The sequence below is a fragment of the Triticum dicoccoides genome, chromosome 4B, assembly GCF_002162155.2.
Source record: "Triticum dicoccoides isolate Atlit2015 ecotype Zavitan chromosome 4B, WEW_v2.0, whole genome shotgun sequence".
Lineage (NCBI taxonomy): Eukaryota > Viridiplantae > Streptophyta > Magnoliopsida > Poales > Poaceae > Triticum > Triticum dicoccoides.
Window position 1 is genome coordinate 676,893,180 of NC_041387.1, and position 18,857 is coordinate 676,912,036.

Here is an 18,857-nt window from a genome sequence, read left to right on the forward strand (position 1 = left end):
TGGGGGCGGGGGACCATTGGGTGGCAGAGGTGGGGTCGCTCATGGGGGAGGGGTTGATCTGGCGCGACGGGAGTGGCATGCATGGGATCGTCCCATCGGGCGGATCGGGTGGGTCCCGGTACGAGGAATCAGGTGGGCAGGGAGGCGAATCTGGCACAGATCGCAGAGTGGATTGTACGGGATTTTCTGTGGATGGGCTCGATGTGGGGGATGGTGTGGAGGGGACATACGGAAAAACGGTCTCGTCGAAGATAACATGACGGGAAACGATCACGCGGCGCTGAGAAAGATCATAACACCTATAACCCTTATGCTCAAGGGGATAGCCTAGAAAAATGCATCGAGTGGAGCGGGGGGAGAGCTTATGGGGGGCGGTGGCGTAGAGATTGGGGTAGCATAAACACCCAAAGACGCGCAAGTGATTGTATGTGGGATGAATGCCGTGGAGCATGTAGTAAGGAGTTTGATCGTAGATGGCGCGGGAGGGTCGTCTGTTAAGGAGATAAGTGGCCGTGTGTAGTGCTTCAGCCCAAAAGGGAGGTGTGAGGTTGGCTTGGAGAAGAAGTGTACGTATGATGTCGTTGGTGGTGCGAAGAAGTCGTTCGGCCTTGCCATTTTGGGGTGATGTATGAGGACAAGAGAAGCGGTAGGCAATGCCATTTGCGGAGAAGAAAGCACGGAGGGTAGAGTTGATGAACTCACCGCCGTTGTCGCATTGTAGTGCCTTGATGATCACGTTGTATTGAGTGCGAACGAACATAAAGAAACGTTGTAGAGTGATGGAGGTATCCGACTTGTGGCGAAGTGGAAAGGACCAGGAGAAGTGAGTATAATCATCAAGAACAACTAAGTAATATTTATAACCAGAAAAGCTTACAACCGGGCTTGTCCATAAATCACAATGAACTAACTCAAAAGGCGCATAGGTGCAACTAAGGGATGAAGAAAAGGAAAGGCGCGGCTGCCTACCTAATTGGCAAGCACTACATGGAATATGCGCAAGCTTATTACATGAGGGAAGAAAATCATGCGCAGCTAAGGAGGCGGTGACTTGAGGGCTTGGGTGGCCGAGGCGCCAGTGCCAAACGTCGGCGGTGGAGGTGGTGGCGGAGAGAGCAGCGCGCCATGGCTTGTTATTGCCGGAGAATGGGTAGAGGTCACCGGAGCTAGCGGAGATCATGATGACCCTCCTGGTTCGAAGATCCTTCACAACAAAGCCATATGGAAAAAATTCAATAGAGCACAAATTATCTTTGGTGAATTGGCGAACTGAAATAAGACTAGTTACGACGTGAGGAGAAAAGAGAACGTCCTCAAGATGAAAGTTGTGAGGGGGAAGGGTAACGGAGCCGGTGGCTTGAATGGGAAGATGAGTGCCATTGCCAACAACAATGCTAGTGAAACGAGACTTTAAAGGATAATTCGAGAGGTCGGGATTACCAGGGTTGCCGGTGACGTGGGAGGAGGCGCCGCTGTCGAGGTACCACTCGTGCGGAGCAGAGGCACTGCCGTGTGCGCTGTACGCGGCCTGGAGCATGGCCAGGTGATCCCAGGAAGGTGGCTGGGTGGGCGTCGTGGGTGGGTACCCGGAGATCTGCATCGGGTAGGCCTGGGCATGCGACCCGGGCCGTGGGCCGAGCACGCCGGCGGCGTTCGGAGGGACCCAGCCAGGGCGTGGGTTCGGGATGGCCATCCCGTAGGGCGCGAAGAATAGGGGTTGTACGCCATGGGTGCAGGAGCGCCGCGACCACCGTATCGCCGCGACCACGACCACGGCCGCCGCGGTCACCGCGGTCACCACCATCGCGGTTGCCGGAGGCGCGGCCAGCCGGGGAGCTGGGACCCCGATCAGTGGCGCGGTCGGCGCGGTCGCCGGAGCGAGGAGCGGGGCCGCCGGACCCGGAGGGGCCGCCACCCCCAGTGACGGCGAGGATGGTGGCCGGCTCGTCAGCCACGCGCTGGGCGAGATTCTCCTCGGCGAGCTTCAGGCGAGAGAAGACAGTCTCGAACGGTGGGAGAGGAACCGTGTCGCCGAGCACGACGCGAATGGTGTCTAGGCGTTTGTCGATGCCGTGAAGAAACTGAGTGATGAGATCCACTTCAGTGACGGCGTGCTCAATGTCGGCCAGCTCGGCGGTGAGGAGCTTCATGCGACGAGCGTACTCGGCGACGGAGAGATCCCCCTGTTTGAGGTTGCGGTATTGGCGGTTCAGCATCATATAGCGCGCCGCACGGTTCGCCAGGAAGTAATCGCGGATGCGGTGCCAGAGATCGTAGGTGGTGGTAGCGCCGACGACGTGGTCGACGAGGTTATCGGCGAGGGTGGAGTAAATCCAGAGCACAAGATGGGCGTCGAGCTCGCGCTGGAAGGCGGTGGCATTGGCCGGGAGGGGCTGCTCGATGATCTGGGCGACGCCATAGCGGATGAGAACAAGGAGGAAGAAGGACTTCCATTTGTGGTAGTTGTGCTCGTCGGGGTTGAGGAGAAATTTGATATGGTTCTGGATGCTGTCGCGGAAGATGGGGTGGTTGGACGGAGCGGCGACGAAAGAGGGCGGCGGCTCCGTGGAGGGGGAAAAGAAGGGGGCGAACTGTGATCCGAGGGAGGGGGAAGATCCGCTGTGGGTGGAGGGGAGGGTACCAAAGATGAGGGGAGGGGAGGTGCCGGCGGTGGTGCCGGCGCCGGAGGAGCTGGAGAGAGCTGCCGGTGAGGTGGCTGAGCTGGTGGCCGGAGAGGTGGCGGAGGAGGTGGAGGGCTCAGCCATGAAGAAGGCACCCGGAGTCTGATACCAAGTAGGACGATGAATTCAGTCTGTATATTCCATCATCACACAATGTACAGCATATATAGTGCTGGAGTGGTTACAAGAGAGCCCGAAGGAAGTGGCACGCAGGCCCGGGCGAGATCTATGATCCTATATACTAGGAATACAAGTACATACAGTTACACAGGTATAATACACGTTAACACTTCGATGGGGTATAGCACCGTGCCCCTGTCCCACTGTCGTAGTATTTGAACAGAATAAAGCAATTATTCATACTGCATTTGAATTGCATGCTCATCACCAAAGCAGTACAATCAGATGTAACTCAAAACTACCCGGGGGTGAAATAAAAAATTCTTGTGAACACACCAGTCACACGACATGTATTTCATTCCTAAAGATATATCAACATGAGCATAGGGATGCGGAAGAACGAACCACCATAGTACCAGATATCTACTCAAACAAGGCTCCAGCTGCGTAATATCATCAACTGGATACAAAAAGGCTAGGTAGGAAAGTATACAAATTTTAGTTAAGCAGCCAGTACAAGCTTAGCTAGGCATACGCACAAAAAACAACCAAAACTGAACAAGCCAAAACTGAACAAGCGCATGCTCAAAAAACTAAAAACTACCGCAATATTATTTTTTAGTTGACAATTCACAGATTTTGCTACTGAATAGTATGTGTACTAGGGGATTCTTGTTAGAAGCACAGGTGCACATTTAGAATTCCATTTCACTCGAATTTTGATTATACTACTTCCAAGATTCTTTGATGCCTACTCCACCACCAAGGCACCAACTGCTTAATATATACTGAGAACACCAATGCAAATTATAACCAGTCAGAACTTAGCCACCAGAAAATACAAGCATAACAAGTCACAAATCACAAGAGATTGTGCAATAAAAGAAATGGTAAATAAGAAAAATTAGCATTCTCAAAAAGAAGAGACTGTGCAGCAACAGTAATGGAAAAACAAGCAAGTTGCTATTGGCAGTTAGCAGATCTTGCTAGTAAAACGGTAATATGCATAGAGGGATTCTTGTTAAATGCAGAGGTGCATGTTTGAATATTCAGTTCATTCAAAGTTTACTATAGTTACTTATCCAGGCACAAAAAGTGGGAACTAGGAGTCCTGGTTTCTCTCGACAAATGACAAATAAAAATTGGTTAAGCACCAAATGCAGCATATATAGCAGTGTTCAACAGAAAGTGTGCAGCAGATGAAAAATCCAAACTTCCATAAAACTCATCAGCTCACCATCGCACCGATAAATTTCAGTACATCTGAATATCTCTATGCGAATAACCATTAATGAATACAGAATAAATAATCATTCCAATTCTCAATGCCAGCTAGCCCTCCAAAGTATTTGATAATGGTTAATTCACACCCACGAATTGTCAATCATTTCCTCATATGCGATGACAGCCAACTGCAAGGAGTACTTCGCTACTGATCATCAAGTTGAGGTCCATCATCAACAACTAAAGAAGGAGGCCAGGCGATAATGTAGGGATAGCCGCGGTCATCATACCTCCCCTGAATCAGCAAGTCAATCTTCATAGTCTGCAAGGAAAGGAAGAAAATAGAAGCAGCGGAGTGGGCCAACAAGGGACATCACTTTCATTGGAGATCCAATCCTTAACTTGCAACACTTTGATCTCCCTGCAAGCCCAGCCCTCAATTGTGCCCCGACGCCCTCACTTGAGATGGTAGATCCACAATGGCGATATCCATGGTGGTAGTGTTGACCCTTACCATGCGTGCTTCGCCTTGGATAGGCCAGTAAACGGAACCATCAACCAGCGCACCAGACTTGGCCATTATGCTGTATAAGTCTGCACCAATTTCTTCAGTCCCCAGTGGTGGTCACATGCTGGTTAACATTTGAGGAAGCATAGGCTTTCCTACACACCCTTATCTAGCCATCCATTTCTGCATCGCGATCTGTGCAAGTACTTTTGTCTTTTTGTTTCTCCCAATATATAGAACAACATATGAACTTCAAACTTTACAGGACAACAAAATATTCTTACTAGAATGCGAGAAAAAACTTTCAGATTTTTTCGTTAATCATATATAGTAAATATTCTACTTTTTACTTAAAAATCATTTTGTATATTAATGTCGAACAAAAAATCTGAAAGTTTTTTCCCCACATTGTAGTAAGAATGTTTTGTTGTCCAGAAAAGTTTGAATTTCGTACGTTGTTTCATTTTGGAGAAACAGAAAAGAGAGAATGTAATGTAGTAAGTTAGTTGGGTAGCACAGATCTTAAAGCAATATTGAAAGATAAAGATAAGAAATGTCCGAACTTCAACAAAATCCACGTTCGTCACATGCTCGCCTTCGCTGGCCATTGCTACTGGGGCTGCTCGTCTCTGCGCTTCACTTGGTTGCTTCAGTCCCCACTCCCCAGTGGCTGGCATTTTAGCCATGGACAGAAGCGTTAAGAGGAAGATGCCCACAACAGAATCAACTACAAAACATTTTTTTATCCTACAAAAAAACTGTACTAACGGCAACACAAAAAAAAAAATCCAAAACAACTGGAATGGAAAAAAAAAGATGCAAGTGGACGTGTTTGTGGTTACAACTAACGGCAATTTTGCAGGCAGACTTTGATGCAGTTTCCACCTATCTGAACCCATAGGTGAGAATTTCCTGAAATTCAAATCTCGAGAGTGAAATCACTACTCATCGAGAAGCTTCAACTCACCATATCACTGAATGTTCTGAAACGACAGTAGATTACACGGTTCATGGCAATTGGCAAAGCAGCAGACTCACTATATCATTTCGAGCATTCACCACTCACTACCTGAGACAATCTGGCAATACATACTTCCTACAAACCGATCATATCAAATGCATCTGGTCTGGTTCCCAACTTTACACCATCAGTCAACATAAATGCATTCGACAACGAGCACGCGACTTTGCAGTTACCGGTCCGCCCACAGGTTCTCCTCCTCTTCGCCAAAAACCCAAACCTCCCCTGCTGCTGTTGCGTCACAAAAGCAACATGTTAATCTACATCAAATCAGCGTCTTAATCTTGAGCAAACTCTACCCTTTGGTGCAATGCTTCAGGATGTAACTTGTGCAATTCTACTCTTTCTAAAAAATACTCCCTCCGTCCCAAAATAAGTGGCTTGAGCTTAGTACAAATTTATACTAGAGCTAGTACAAAGTTGAGACGCTTATTTTGGGACGGAGGAAGTAATAACCAAGAAACATAACAGCTTTCTTGCAATAAGGTGGTCCTATACTCCGAAGAAACTGTGTTAAAAAAATATACCCCGAAGAAACTGAGCATACAACAACTTTGGTGATTGCAAAATCAGTTTTCTTGCAACAAGGTGATCTTATACAACAACTTTTCAAAAACTGAACATAAATTGCAGGTAATATAGAGCAAAACAGTACCACCGAGCTACGCGGATGCAGAAAGATTGCAACAAACAATAATTACTTTCAAAACTCTTCGATATCCAGTCAACAAAGGCCAAAGGGACCAACTGCCTAACATTGTGAAGTGAAATAGAAGTACAACAAGCAGCAGGTAACTACGCCAACCATTAAAGTTAGGCCAGGAACAAGCTAAAAAATAATTAAGCACTTATAAGCTGATTTATATTATTAGCCGAGCGCGCAAGAAAGAACAACAAAGGTTGAAAGACAAGAGAATCTGCAGCCTAAAAGATGAAGAGATTGTGCGGCAAAAAGAACAAGAAGTGTATCAAGGGATTCTCGTTAGAATCACAGATGCATATCTGAAAGTTGATTTCATTCAGAGTTTATTACAGTTACTTTCCAGAACTAGCTGTCCTGTGTTTTCCTTCTCTATAAAAATGATAAACACAAACAGAAACGGTAGAAAAAATTAATCAATTGGGCCTGGCAGCAAACAAAACATAGCAGTATTCCATATATAGAAAATTTGCAGCAGATGACAATCCAATCTTCAATAAAATTCATTAGCTCCAGAACTGTACCAACGGTTATCAGGCATCTAAAGGTTTTCTATGAGCATAGCCATTACTTATTAAGATACAAAGGCACGATCTTCCAGTTTTCAGTGCCAACTAAGCAGATATTATTTTGCATCAACAAAGTAATTTATAATGCTAAGCTCCTCATACCTGCAAATTTGCATTAATTTCCTCTTAATTATGACGAACAACTGCGGATTTCAGCGAGAACCTTCAACTTCATGCCCAGTGCCCCCATCATCACCAATCAAACAAGGAGGCCAGGCCATAACGTATGGATAGGCAGAGTCACCAAATGTCCCGTGGATCAGTGACTCAATCTTCATGGTCTCCAATGAAAGGGATAAGAACCAGCAGCGGAGTATGCCAACAGGGGTAATGCATTTCATGGACAAGTAGACATATCCAGACCTAACTTGCACAACCCTAAGGTGGCCCAGCCAGCCCCGAGTGACCCGACCAATTTCTACACTCAAAGAGAGTATGTTCTGCGGCACCCAAATCCCAATTCCATCACCATCCACAACACGGATCCAAACATGGAGCAGGAAGTCATCATGAGATGCATAGACAATGCATAGCTGGCCATCACTAGTCTCCCCAGCCTTGTAATTGCACCTCTCCACATCCACCTGCAAGGGTAGATCCACATTGGTGATGTCCATGGTGGTGGTTGTGTTGATCCTTATCATGTGGTGTTCGCCATGGAAAGGCCGGTAAACGGAACCATGGACCAGCATGCCAGCATTGTACTTGAGGCTATTGTCACCACCGATTTCGACCCCCGGGTGGATGACCCAACCTCATGTCTCCGACGAGAAGACGGCAGCACGAACCCTAGACACGTCGGCGCAGACGCAGACCACCCAGAACGACCAGGTGTTCTCCTCACAAGACAGCAGACGGGAACCAAGCCAGGCGAAACCACGGAGACACCCTTCCCTGGCATCCTCAGGCAACGGGATGATGTCCACGGCCCAGGTCATGGGGTTCACGGCGGCGACGAACATCATGTTCCAGTTCCACAGGAGGATGTAACCATCGCGGCAGTCCACGATGCCCCAGCCCGTGTATGCGCCGTCCTGTCGCCGTGGCGGAGGGCGGCGGCGACGTCGGGATCTGTGCGACGCAGGGGGGCGAAGGAGGGGGCGGCATCTTCGCTGACTTCGAGGAACAGCCCGAGGAGTGGCGCCGGGTTGAGGGCACGGAAGAGGCGGCGGAAGGGCCGGGAGGAGCGGACGGCGCCGAGCCACGAGCGGCAAGTGAGCGTCGCACGGACGAGCGCCGGCAGGTTGGGCAGGCGGAAGAAGATCTCGAGGAGCTGGTCCTGGCCGAGCGAGGATATGGTGGTGGTGGTTCCGTCGCCGCCGCCGCCGGCGGTGGTGGCCGTGGACGCAGCCGGCGGCGGCGGCAGTTGGCTACCGATTGCCGGAGACTCGACAGTTGGCTACCCAAGCCCACTATAGGCTTAATAATGCTTTGAGCCCATGTACGCTATAGTCCAAATAAATTATGAAAATACATTGCCTCAATGTTTTTATGAAAATACATTCTTCTCAAAAAATTATGAAAATAAATTGCCTCAATTTTTTTAAAATTCATCATTTTTTGTGGAAATTATGAAAATATATCTGACGATGGATATATTGATATTCATTTGATATTGTTTACCTCCATATTTTTTTATAGGAGTATCTGTTTGGTCAAACTTAAAAGGCATTGATTTTTTTTTTACTCAATTTATTTATACGTCATCTATTTGGGGATAGAGGGAGATTTTCTACAAAATACAGTGGGAGGTCTTCTCAACAAAAAAGATTGCAGTGAGAGATGAATCTTTATGGGCTGAATATAATCATGAGGTCATGATAAAAAAAAACCAGACGGTTATTTGCATGTTAAATGTTGAGCAAACAGAATGTTCCGACGAGTAATAAGCAAGCAAATGTGGCTACAAAATCAGTACACTTACAACCTCTATGATGTTTTGGAATGCCGAGTTGTGACTGATAGAATACAAAGTACACAGGGCAAGTGATATGAAGCTGATATATGTATTCGATAACACTATAATATGATAATATTGATATACTACTCCTTATCAAATATGAAGTTCATATTTTTACAATTTGGAGGCCATCACAGTCCACTCCACACATATGCTAAGTTCTGTGCGTGATCATACATTCGCACAGACAACATAGATAACGGCAAAAACCCCTGATTTCATCTTCCACGCAAAGGTGAAGCAACATATAAAACGCTCCCCCAAAAAATCGATGATGAAACGGCAAAACCCCCTGATTTCATTTAATTTCAAACCATCAACTTTTTGTTATAACGTGTTCGGTAAATGTTGGTTTCCTGAAAATGCCAATGGGGTATTTTGCAAGAGTCACAACGTTGCTAAGCCAGGAACAAGCTAGAGGTTGTGGTGGTGCGAGGTGGTCGCCGGCGCTGAAGAAGAAGGGGCGGAGGCGGTGTACCAATAACTGCCCACGGGTGACAGTGGATAGCTGCTCGGCGTATGCCGGAGGGTAGGTTGACAGGTACGGGAGGAGGACGACGGCAGTAGACTGACACGATTTTCCCCAGGAACAAGCTAAGGATGAAAGTGTGGCAGATTTGTGGTTACAGCTACTGTTAATTTTGTGGGACAAGCAGCCTGCCCTGAACCACGATCATGGCAGAGAAGCTCCCGTATCACCTGATAATGTACACTCCCTGAGATTTGCCATCTATCAAAAGATGCATAGGTGAGATTTCCCGCAAATTCAAATCTCTGCGAGTGAAATCACTACTACTCCCCTGAACCCGTCTGTACCCATTCTGAAATCTTTGCCATATAATGTTGTGCTACTTGAATATAACATACTGAAACTTGAACTCGATTAAATAACCGGAGAAGAGATAAAAGGTTCAGTTGCTGAATGTTCTGAAATGATAGGCAGACTCACGGTATCATTCTGGGCACTGGCCACTACTCGAGGCAATACATTGCAAAAGCAAGTATCCTTTGTACAAATCGATCACAACAAATGCAGTTGATTCCCAACTTTCCTCATGAGCAGCCACCAGAAATAATGCATTTCGATGCCAAGCACAACGACGACTTGCCGCCCGCAGATTCCCCACCTCCTCTCTCGCAAAAACGCAAATATCCCTGCTGCTGTTGCGTCACAAAAGGAGTGTGTTAATCTTGTGTGAGTTTCTACTCGGTGCACTGCTTCAGGATGTAGCTTGTGCAATTCTACTCTGCTAAGAAACAATAACAGCTTTCTTGCAATGAGGTGATCTTTATACTTGTAAGAAACTGAACATGGTTGGCACTTGCATTTTAAAAATCTGAACGTAAATTGCAGTAAATGTAGAACAAAACAGTAGCACCGAGATGCAGAAAGACTGCAACAAACAATAACTACTTTCAGAACTCTCCGATATCTAGTCAAGGGAACAACTGGCTAACAATGTGAACTGAAATACAAGTATAACAAGTCACAAGTAAGCCACCATAAAAATTAGGTCGGGAACATATTCCTAAGAAGAAGAAGAAGCAAATAGGTGAGCACTTAAAAGCCAATTTCTTATTTTCTGTGCGCACAACAAAGAACAGCAAAGGTTGAAAAACATATCCTCAAAAATTAAGAGATTGTGCAGTGGAAGAAAAATGGAAAACAAGAAAATTTGCATCCTCAAAGATGAAGGGATTGTGATGTACAAAAAAAGTAATATGCATAAAGGGATTCTTGTCAGAGTCACAGATGCATATCTGAAGTTAATTATATTCAAAGATTATTATAATTACTTTCCAGAGCTAGCAGTGCTGTGCTTTTCTCTCAATAAATGAGAGAACACAAACACAAACAGTAGGAACAAATTGGTCAATGGGGCCTAGCAGCAAATGCAACATTTTCTAGCAGAATTGTACCAATAGTTTGAAATCATCTAAAGGTTTCTAGGCATAACCATCAAGATAGAATAGCACGATCTTCCAATTTTCAATGTCAACCAGATATTATTTTGCATCATCAGCAAAGTAATTAATAGTGGTAAACTCATACCCGAAAAATCCCATTCATTCATTTCCTCATATGGCAAACAAGTGCAGACTTCAGCGAGAAGCTTCAACTTCATGTCCAGTGCTCCCATCATCACCAATCAAACAAGGAGGCCAGGCCATATGATACGGAAAGGCACAGTCATCAAATGTGCCGTGGATTAGTAACTCGATCTCCATGGTCTCCAATGAAAGGTAGAAGAACCAGGTGCGCTGTGTGCCAGCAAGAGTCATGCGTGTCATGGAGAAGTAGACACATCCAGACCTCACTTGCACAACCCTGACTTGGCCCTCCAAGCCCCGAGTGACCCGTTCAATTTCTGCACTGCAAGAGACTATGTTCTGCCGCGCCCAAATCCCAATTCCATCACTGCCCACACTACGGATCCAAACATGGAGGCGAAAATCATCGGATGCATGGGCAATGCAGAGTTTTCCATCCTTGGTATCCCCAAGGATGAAATCGTCTTGCCAGTAATCAATAGTTGTGTGTGAGGGTAGATCCAGAGAGGAGACATCCATGGTGGCTGTGTTGATCCTGATAATGCGTCCTTCGCCATAGAAAGGCCAGTAAACTGAACCATCCACCAGCGTGCCTGCACCGTACTTGAGGCTGTTGTCACCACCGATCTCCGCCCACGGGTGGACGGCCCAACCCCTTGTATCTGACGAGAAGACGGCGGCACGAACCCTAGAGACGTCGGCGCAGAGGCAGACCACACGGAACGACCGGGGGTTCTCCTCGGAAGTCAGCAGGTGGAAACCAAGGAAGGCGAAATCGCGGAGACTCCCATCCGCGACATCATCGGGGAAGGAGATGACGTCCACAGCCCAGGTCATGGGGTTCACCACAGCCACGGCCCAGAGAGTATTCCACAGGAGGATGTAACCGTCGCGGCAGTCCGTGACAGTCCAGGCGTCGTCCAGCGGGAGGGAGGTGAGGAAGAAGTCGCCGCGGCGGAGGGCGGCGGTGACGACGGGATCCGAGCGGCGCAGGGGGGCGAAGGAGGGGGCGGTGTCGTCGTCCACTTTAAGGAAGATCCCGAGGAGGGGCGCCGGGTGGATGGCGCGGAAGAGGCGGCGGAAGGACGGGGAGGAGCGGACGGCGCCGAGCCATGGGCGGCAGGTGAGCGCGGCGCGGACGAGGGCCGGCAGGTTGGGCAGGCGGAGGAAGATGTCGAGAAGTTGGTCTTGGCCGAGGGAGGATATGGTGGTGGTGGTTCCGTCGCCGGCGGTAGCGAGGGCAGTGGTGGCGAGGGTGGTGGAGGGGATGGACGGAGGTTTCGCTGCTGGCGCAGCCCCCGACGGCGGCGGCGGCTCGGTGGACATTGCTCGAGAGTGGGTGGATTGAGATTCTGGATCCCCACAGGCGGGCTGGTCGGCTACTTGTGTATAGTACGCATGGCCCAAGCCCATTATATATATAGGCTTAATGCTTTGAGCCCATGTACGCAATAGTCAAAGTAGCCCATGCTTTGGAATTAGACAGAGGTTTCTTTTTTTGCACCTAGTACTACTATATACTTACTCAAAAAAAAACCTAATACTATATATAACAGTGATAGGTTTTCATGAAGAATAAAGAACAATGGGAGATTTTCTCAAAAAAAAAAACAGTGAGAGATGGACTTTTATGGGATGAATATATAATCAGGTCATGATAAAAAAAAATCGAATAAGAAGGGTATTCGCATGTTAAATTTTAGGGGCACACAATATCCTGAAAAGTAAGGAACAAGTGAGACTATAAATTAAGTTTTCTGTTCCTCACATCATTGTGTTTTCTTGTGTCATGAAATAAACACAATACTTACAACCTCTATGTTGCTTTGGGATGCTGTGTTGGGAGTAATAGAATACAAAGTACTCTATAAGACTAATATAATAATATTGATATACCATCAAATATGGAGTTGATATTGTTACAATTTGGATCCCATCACAATCTAGTCGACACATATGCCAAGTTCTGTGTGTGATCATATATTCGCACGCACAACAATGATCACACGGCTGATCTTCATCTTATACGCGGAGCAACATATAAGGTGCTACAGTACTTGAAGATTATGAAAGGACATGTGGTGCCCCCATGTGTGGTTTTGGTAATTGATGACAATCTCTATGGACTTCATATTATTATTGCTTACGCACTTCATATTGTCTTTTAGAGTAGTCCCGCTTGTTTTTCAAAGTCGCGTTGTGGATGAACTCGCACACGTAGTATCCATAGAAATCATTCCCTTCTTCCTGCCACAAGCACTTTACGAGAAATAGAGGTCAATCAAACTGATAATGAAGCATTATAAATGGCATTGATGAAAGTGAAAGGACATGTGGTGCCCCCATGTGTGGTTTTGGTAATTGATGACAATCTCTATGGACTAATGGTTGCCTTGAGTTATATTTGAAGGGTTTGCCCATAGGCTTTTCTTGGAGTCCATTTGTTGGTTTCAATGAGAGTTTGTGATGACCAAGGTGCTATTAAGGAATTATCCAAAGATTGGTCATGTGAGTGTTGAGCTTATTGCAAGCATGTCTTGAAGAAGAAGATTGTGTGATCATTCATGTTTACCTTCAAGACATCATCCAAATGAAGAGAGTTGGAAAGATTCAAGGTTGATCAAGACTAAGTCAAAGAATGAATCAAGTTGATCAACACACAAAGCATAGAAGATGTACCGAGAGGGATCAAGCGATCCCATGGTATGGTAAGCATGGTCAATTACGCTTTGTGTACTAACCCATGGTCTTCGTGAGAGTTCTTTGTGGGGTTAGGTTGCGGTGTGCAAGTTCAAGTAGGATCATCACGAAGAGATCATATGCTTGAAGCTTGCCGTCCATTGTGGCGACAATGGACTTGTGAAGATGTGCAGAAGAGTGGCTCACCCATAGTGGAGTATGGGGGAGCAATCTCTAGTCTTCATCGAGCCAAAGCATTCAAGAAAGGTGGTCCATCTTGAGGAGGAGAAGATCGTCATCATCTAGCTCAAGTGGATCATGTGCAAGGCAAAGGTTTGCCCTTGATAGGTTTTCTGTTTTACCGATCTCACGGTAGTTGTGGGAGACCGGGTTATAGGATTGATTGCCGTACTATCAAGGGAGGCTCTCGATGAGTTGCTTGATCGTATCGTTCGTAGAGAGCTCAAACCATTGCATCCTTGCATCATCTTTTTGGTTCTTGTTTGGTTCTTCTCCTTGTGAGATTTGGAGCTTATGGTCATTTTTATGACAAGCTCGAGTTCATCGAAAGCGGAGTTCTCATGCATCTTCTATGATGTTTTTGATGTTGGAGGGTATGCCGGTTCTTCTCGGTTGGAGGTTTCACTCCTTTGTTTGCTAAGCATACCTCCCCTACCTCTTCTTACTATAACCAGTCGCTGTTTTGATGCTACTCGTCTTGCTCTATCCAACAAGCTTTTGCTCAATTCGGAGTTCATATGAAGAAGTTATGGCAGTTCTGGTTTTCCTTGGAGTATTCTTTGTTTTCGTGGTTGTGGCATAAGGTTGGTGCCAGCGGTAGTACCACTGGGCCGGAGCGGTAGTACCGCTTATCGCCACAAGCGGTAGTACCGCTGTCCCACAGCGGTAGTACCGCCCATGGCCATAAGCGGTAGTACGGCTCCGGTTCCGCGCTGGTACCGCCTCGATTCGAGACCGATGTTTTTCGTGTCTGGTTTTGCGGTACTAGGAGCGGTAGTAGTGGCGGTAGTACCGCTCCAAGCGGTAGTACCGTTCTTACTCCCACGGTAGTACCGCCCTGCCCTAGCGGTAGTACCGCTCTGTACGGGGATGTACAGTGAGGTAACGGTTGGATTTTCCCCCTCCTATAAAAGGGGGTCTTCTTCCCCAATGAACCTTATCCTTTGAGCTCGTGTTTTTCCTCCATTGTTGACCTTCTTCGAGCTTGCTAACTCTCAATCCCTCCATGGATTCTTGCTAGTTTTTGAGGGAAAAGAGAGAGGAGATCTAGATCCACGTTTCCACCAATCACTTTCTCCTCTAAGTGAGGGGAACCCCTTGGATCTAGGTCTTGGAGTTCTTCGTGTTCTTCTTTCGTTCTTCCTCTCATTTTCCTCCCTAGCATTAGTTGCTTTGGTGGGATTTGGGAGAGAAGGACTTGGGCACTCCGTGTGCCCTTGCCATTGCATTTGGTGCATCGATTTGAGTTCTCCACGGTGATACGTGGAAGTGAAGTTTGAGAAGCTTATTACTCTTGAGTGTTTGCGCACCCTAGAGCTTGTTCCTTTTGGGTGCCTTGGTGCCCTAGACGGTTGGTGGTGTTCGGAGCTCAATCATTGTGGTGTAAAGCTCCGGGCAAGCGTCAGGGTCTCTAATTAGGTTGTGGAGATCGCCCCGAGCAATTTGACGGGTACCGGTGACCGCCCCCAAGGGTTGCCAAAGTGTACGGGTTCGGTGACCGCCCCCAAGGGTCGCCATTTGTACGGGTTCGGTGACCGCCCTCAAGGGTCCCTTAGTGGAATCACGGCATCTTGCATTGTGCGAGGGCGTGAGGAGATTACGGTGGCCCTAGTGGCTTCTTGGGGAGCATTGTGCCTCCACACCGCTCCAAACGGAGATTAGCATCCGCAAGGGTGTGAACTTCGGGATACATCGTCGTCTCCGCGTGCCTCGGTTATCTCTTACCCGAGCCCCTTTACTTATGCACTTTACTTTGTGATAGCCATATTGTTCTTTGTCATATATCTTGCTATCACATAGTTGCTTATCTTGCTTAGCATAAGTTGTTGGTGCACATAGGTGAGCCTAGTTGTTGTAGGTTTTGTGCTTGACAAATTAACCGCTAGGTTTATTCCGCATTTGTTCAAGCCTAAACCGTAATTATTTTAAAGCGCCTATTCACCCCCCCCCCCTCTAGGCGACATCCTCGATCTTTCAGATTATTTCTCGATGGAGAGAGTGGATCACCCCCTTCATAGAACACCCCATTTACTCAACTTCTTCGTTACCATAAGATCGGTAGAAGCTCATGAACCTCATAGTGAATTATGCGATGGTTTTGTTAGGGTCATCTATTTCGGTAGGCTACAGTCGTTCAAAAGTCAACCGGATAAAAAAACATGTACCTTCAATCTTTATGAAGTAATGTATGGCTTCCCCTTGGTCATGGCCTTCCACGACAAACTGTTCTATACTGATATCCAAAGTTTCATCTTGAGATCTGTGTTCTTTGTGTTGCTCTTTCTGAAACTTGCGGCCTGCACACTGCTCAAGGCACAAGCAAGCAGAGAAACAACACAAACATCAATATATGCTACACGATAGTCTAGTTGGGAGATGAAAACTAACTATCACATCAGAGTGGAGATGCTTGTTCATCAGTATATTCTCGCATGGCCAATGCATAGCCTCATGGTGATGCTCATGTGCCATGTAGGATCAGATGTCAGGAAAAGTAGGTTCAGATAGGGAAGCGGGATCCTCTGCAAGAGGTAGGTGCTTGGGGAGAAAAAATGTGGTCCGATATAAAAAACTAAAAAGTTGAAGTGAAGAAAGAGAAGCATATGTATTGAAGGTTCTGTTTTCTATTTCTTGATGAAGCATATGTATTGAAGGTTCTGTTTTCTACATCAATATATGCCTCATGTTCTTGAGCATAATGTTTTCTATTGCTTGCGTTGGGGAGAAAAAACAATGTAGTTGTCTCAAGCTACTTTTTCTCATGGGGCATCTGTATCCATATGTTACCATTGTACATGCCCTAACATGGTGCTGCATCTCAAAAGGATAAGGAAAAGAGAACAGTGATGAGCAATGACAAATACGGCTCTTCAAATCACATAAACCATGTGAGCGTAAGGTAGAGCAGAGCTTACACGGAAAATGAAATAAGGTGAAACATTATGCTCAATCATTTTTCTGATCTTCACCCCAATGAGATACAGCCTGTGTACAAGTCAATTTTGTAAAAACAAAATTGTGAAGTTGAAGAAAGAAGCTCACGCATACTGAACTGCAAAACAACATGGTGGAAGGGTAGCATACTGCTTTGGAACTTGGCTCCTCCATGATTTTAGGCCACATTATATATTTCTTCCTCCCATCCCGTCAAAAAAGTTTGATCTTCTATGAATGGGTAGCTGTGTTTGTTAAGAGAGTTGTTTATCAGTTTGAAAAGCCATAGTTATAGAAATTCTTTTGACACAGGCAAAGTAGCGTAAATAGTTAAAAATATGAACAGATACTCGTAATTTAGTAACCATGACAACAAGGATGAAGCATGCACCTCTACAGATCAATTGCATATTCAGTACTATTACTCACGATTAATATCATGCCATTTGGAACTTGCAAACACTTGTAAAACAAAGAAGAACGAAATCATGGTGTTGAACCTGCATACCTTGCCAAAAACCAACCGATCGTGCTTAACAATGATTTTAGGAAAGCAACAACAAATGGACTTTGTTGTTTTGATTCGTCTGATTCTCGGGGCAAGGTGCTTAAGGATGCTTCATTTGTTGTTAGCTCCATATTTTAAATTTTTTGTGATGAGTGGTGAAGTCAAAAGGTAAAATAATAAAATGAAATGTTTTTTCCTATATAATACTCTTGTGCTACAAACATAAGACATTGTTATGTCTACCGACTTACTAAATATGTCGTTTTGTATGATAAAGAGTTAGCTATGTTGAATCAAAAGAATTCAAAGTTGTAGTTTGAGCTATCCTTTCTAAATATGCATTTATGGGGTTTGGCAGGTCCATATTGCGCAACGGGGCGCAGTCCGACCACTAATTGACATCCTACGATCAGCTGACTTCCAACTCAGGGCGATGTCAGCCTTTGCCCATGGGAGGCTTCCACAGGCCGGTTTTTCGGAAATTCCGGTCAACCCCGAAAAATAAGATATCGTCCCAGAAAATCAAATTGTTTTGAATTTAAGTAAGTGATCGAGGTCAAATAGAAAATGTATGAGAACTTGCTTAGTGGCCTGGTGGTAGGAAGCACATGCTAGAAAGAGAGAGTTGTGGGATTGATCCGTGTTTCACGAGAATTACATTTTTTTTAAGCCTAGTTCAAAGGAAATATGAAAAAGAAAGCGTTGTAGTGTTGCACTCGGCGAGAATCGAACCTGCGCCCTTCTGCTTCAGAAGATGTGTGTTGTCAACCGTACTAGGAAAAAGTTAGCGCATATGCAGAGTTAAATTTAAAAATTGAAATCAATTTTTGTTTGAAAAATTCGGATGAAAAAAAATGAAATTCTGAGATTTTTCGGAAACCGGTCTTTCTGCCCCGAGCCGAGAAAAAGTCTGTAAAGAAAAAAAAAACTTGTCTGTCGTGGGTGCATGTCTGATCCGGGCAACGACTTCAATCTTTACATCTTTATTATTTTATTTTACATTTTATTTTTTATTTACATTATTACATACTAACAAAGCACACATTGCTTTCGTCGGGCTCACTGTCGCGTCCTTTTTGCAAAAAGCCTCCTATGGCATTAAATAATTAATCCGCATTCCAGTAAATGAGTGAAAAATAAAACGTTTGTCCGTTTTGGATCGGATCTTTGTACGAGACCTAATCCAACACGAAGCCATGGGCGCCCCTATGATTTCCTCCTCACCAATACCCATGATTTCCTCCTCCCATCGCACCATGAGACAAGAACCCAACCGAATAAAATAACGCATCCTCGAGCCGTTTGCTGAAGGAAATATGCCCTAGAGGCAATAATAAAGTTGTTATTTATATTTCCTTATATCATGATAAATGTTTATTATTCATGTTAGAAATGTATTAACCGGAAACTTAGTACATGTGTGAATACGTAGACAAAATAGAGTGTGCCTAGTATGCCTCTACTTGACTAGCTCGTTAATCAAAGATGGTTAAGTTTCCTAGTCATAGACATGTGTTGTCATTTGATGAACGAGATCACATCATTAGAGAATGATGTGATTGACAAGACACATCCGTTAGCTTAGCACTATGACCGTTTAGTTTATTACTATTGCTTTCTTCATGACTTATACATGTTCCTATGACTATGAGATTATGCAA

The 18,857-nt window shown here is 45.6% G+C and overlaps 1 protein-coding gene and 1 pseudogene across 2 annotated transcripts; both read right to left on the reverse strand.

Annotated features, from left to right (window-relative positions):
* Positions 1 to 6,949: 6,949 nt before the first annotated feature.
* LOC119293082 lies at positions 6,950 to 9,513 on the reverse strand (annotated as a pseudogene).
* Positions 9,514 to 9,647: 134 nt separating this feature from the next.
* On the reverse strand, positions 9,648 to 12,165 carry LOC119294336. Of its 2 annotated transcripts, none has more exons than XM_037572544.1 (2): positions 10,837 to 12,165; positions 9,648 to 9,941 (listed from the first exon to the last, which is right to left on the reverse strand). In XM_037572544.1, the coding sequence occupies exon 1, from the start codon at positions 12,159 to 12,161 to the stop codon at positions 10,887 to 10,889; it is 1,275 nt and encodes a 424-aa protein (XP_037428441.1). In that variant the 5' UTR covers positions 12,162 to 12,165; the 3' UTR covers positions 9,648 to 9,941; positions 10,837 to 10,886. The 2 variants fall into 2 exon arrangements, with proteins under 2 accessions (XP_037428441.1, XP_037428440.1); XM_037572543.1 differs by having other exon boundaries at positions 9,648 to 9,944.
* Positions 12,166 to 18,857: the final 6,692 nt, after the last annotated feature.

Excerpts from the sequence above, each read along its gene's own strand:
- LOC119294336 (XM_037572544.1), bottom strand. The coding sequence starts at position 12,161 with ATGTCCACCGAGCCGCCGCCGCCGTCGGGGGCTGCGCCAGCAGCGAAA.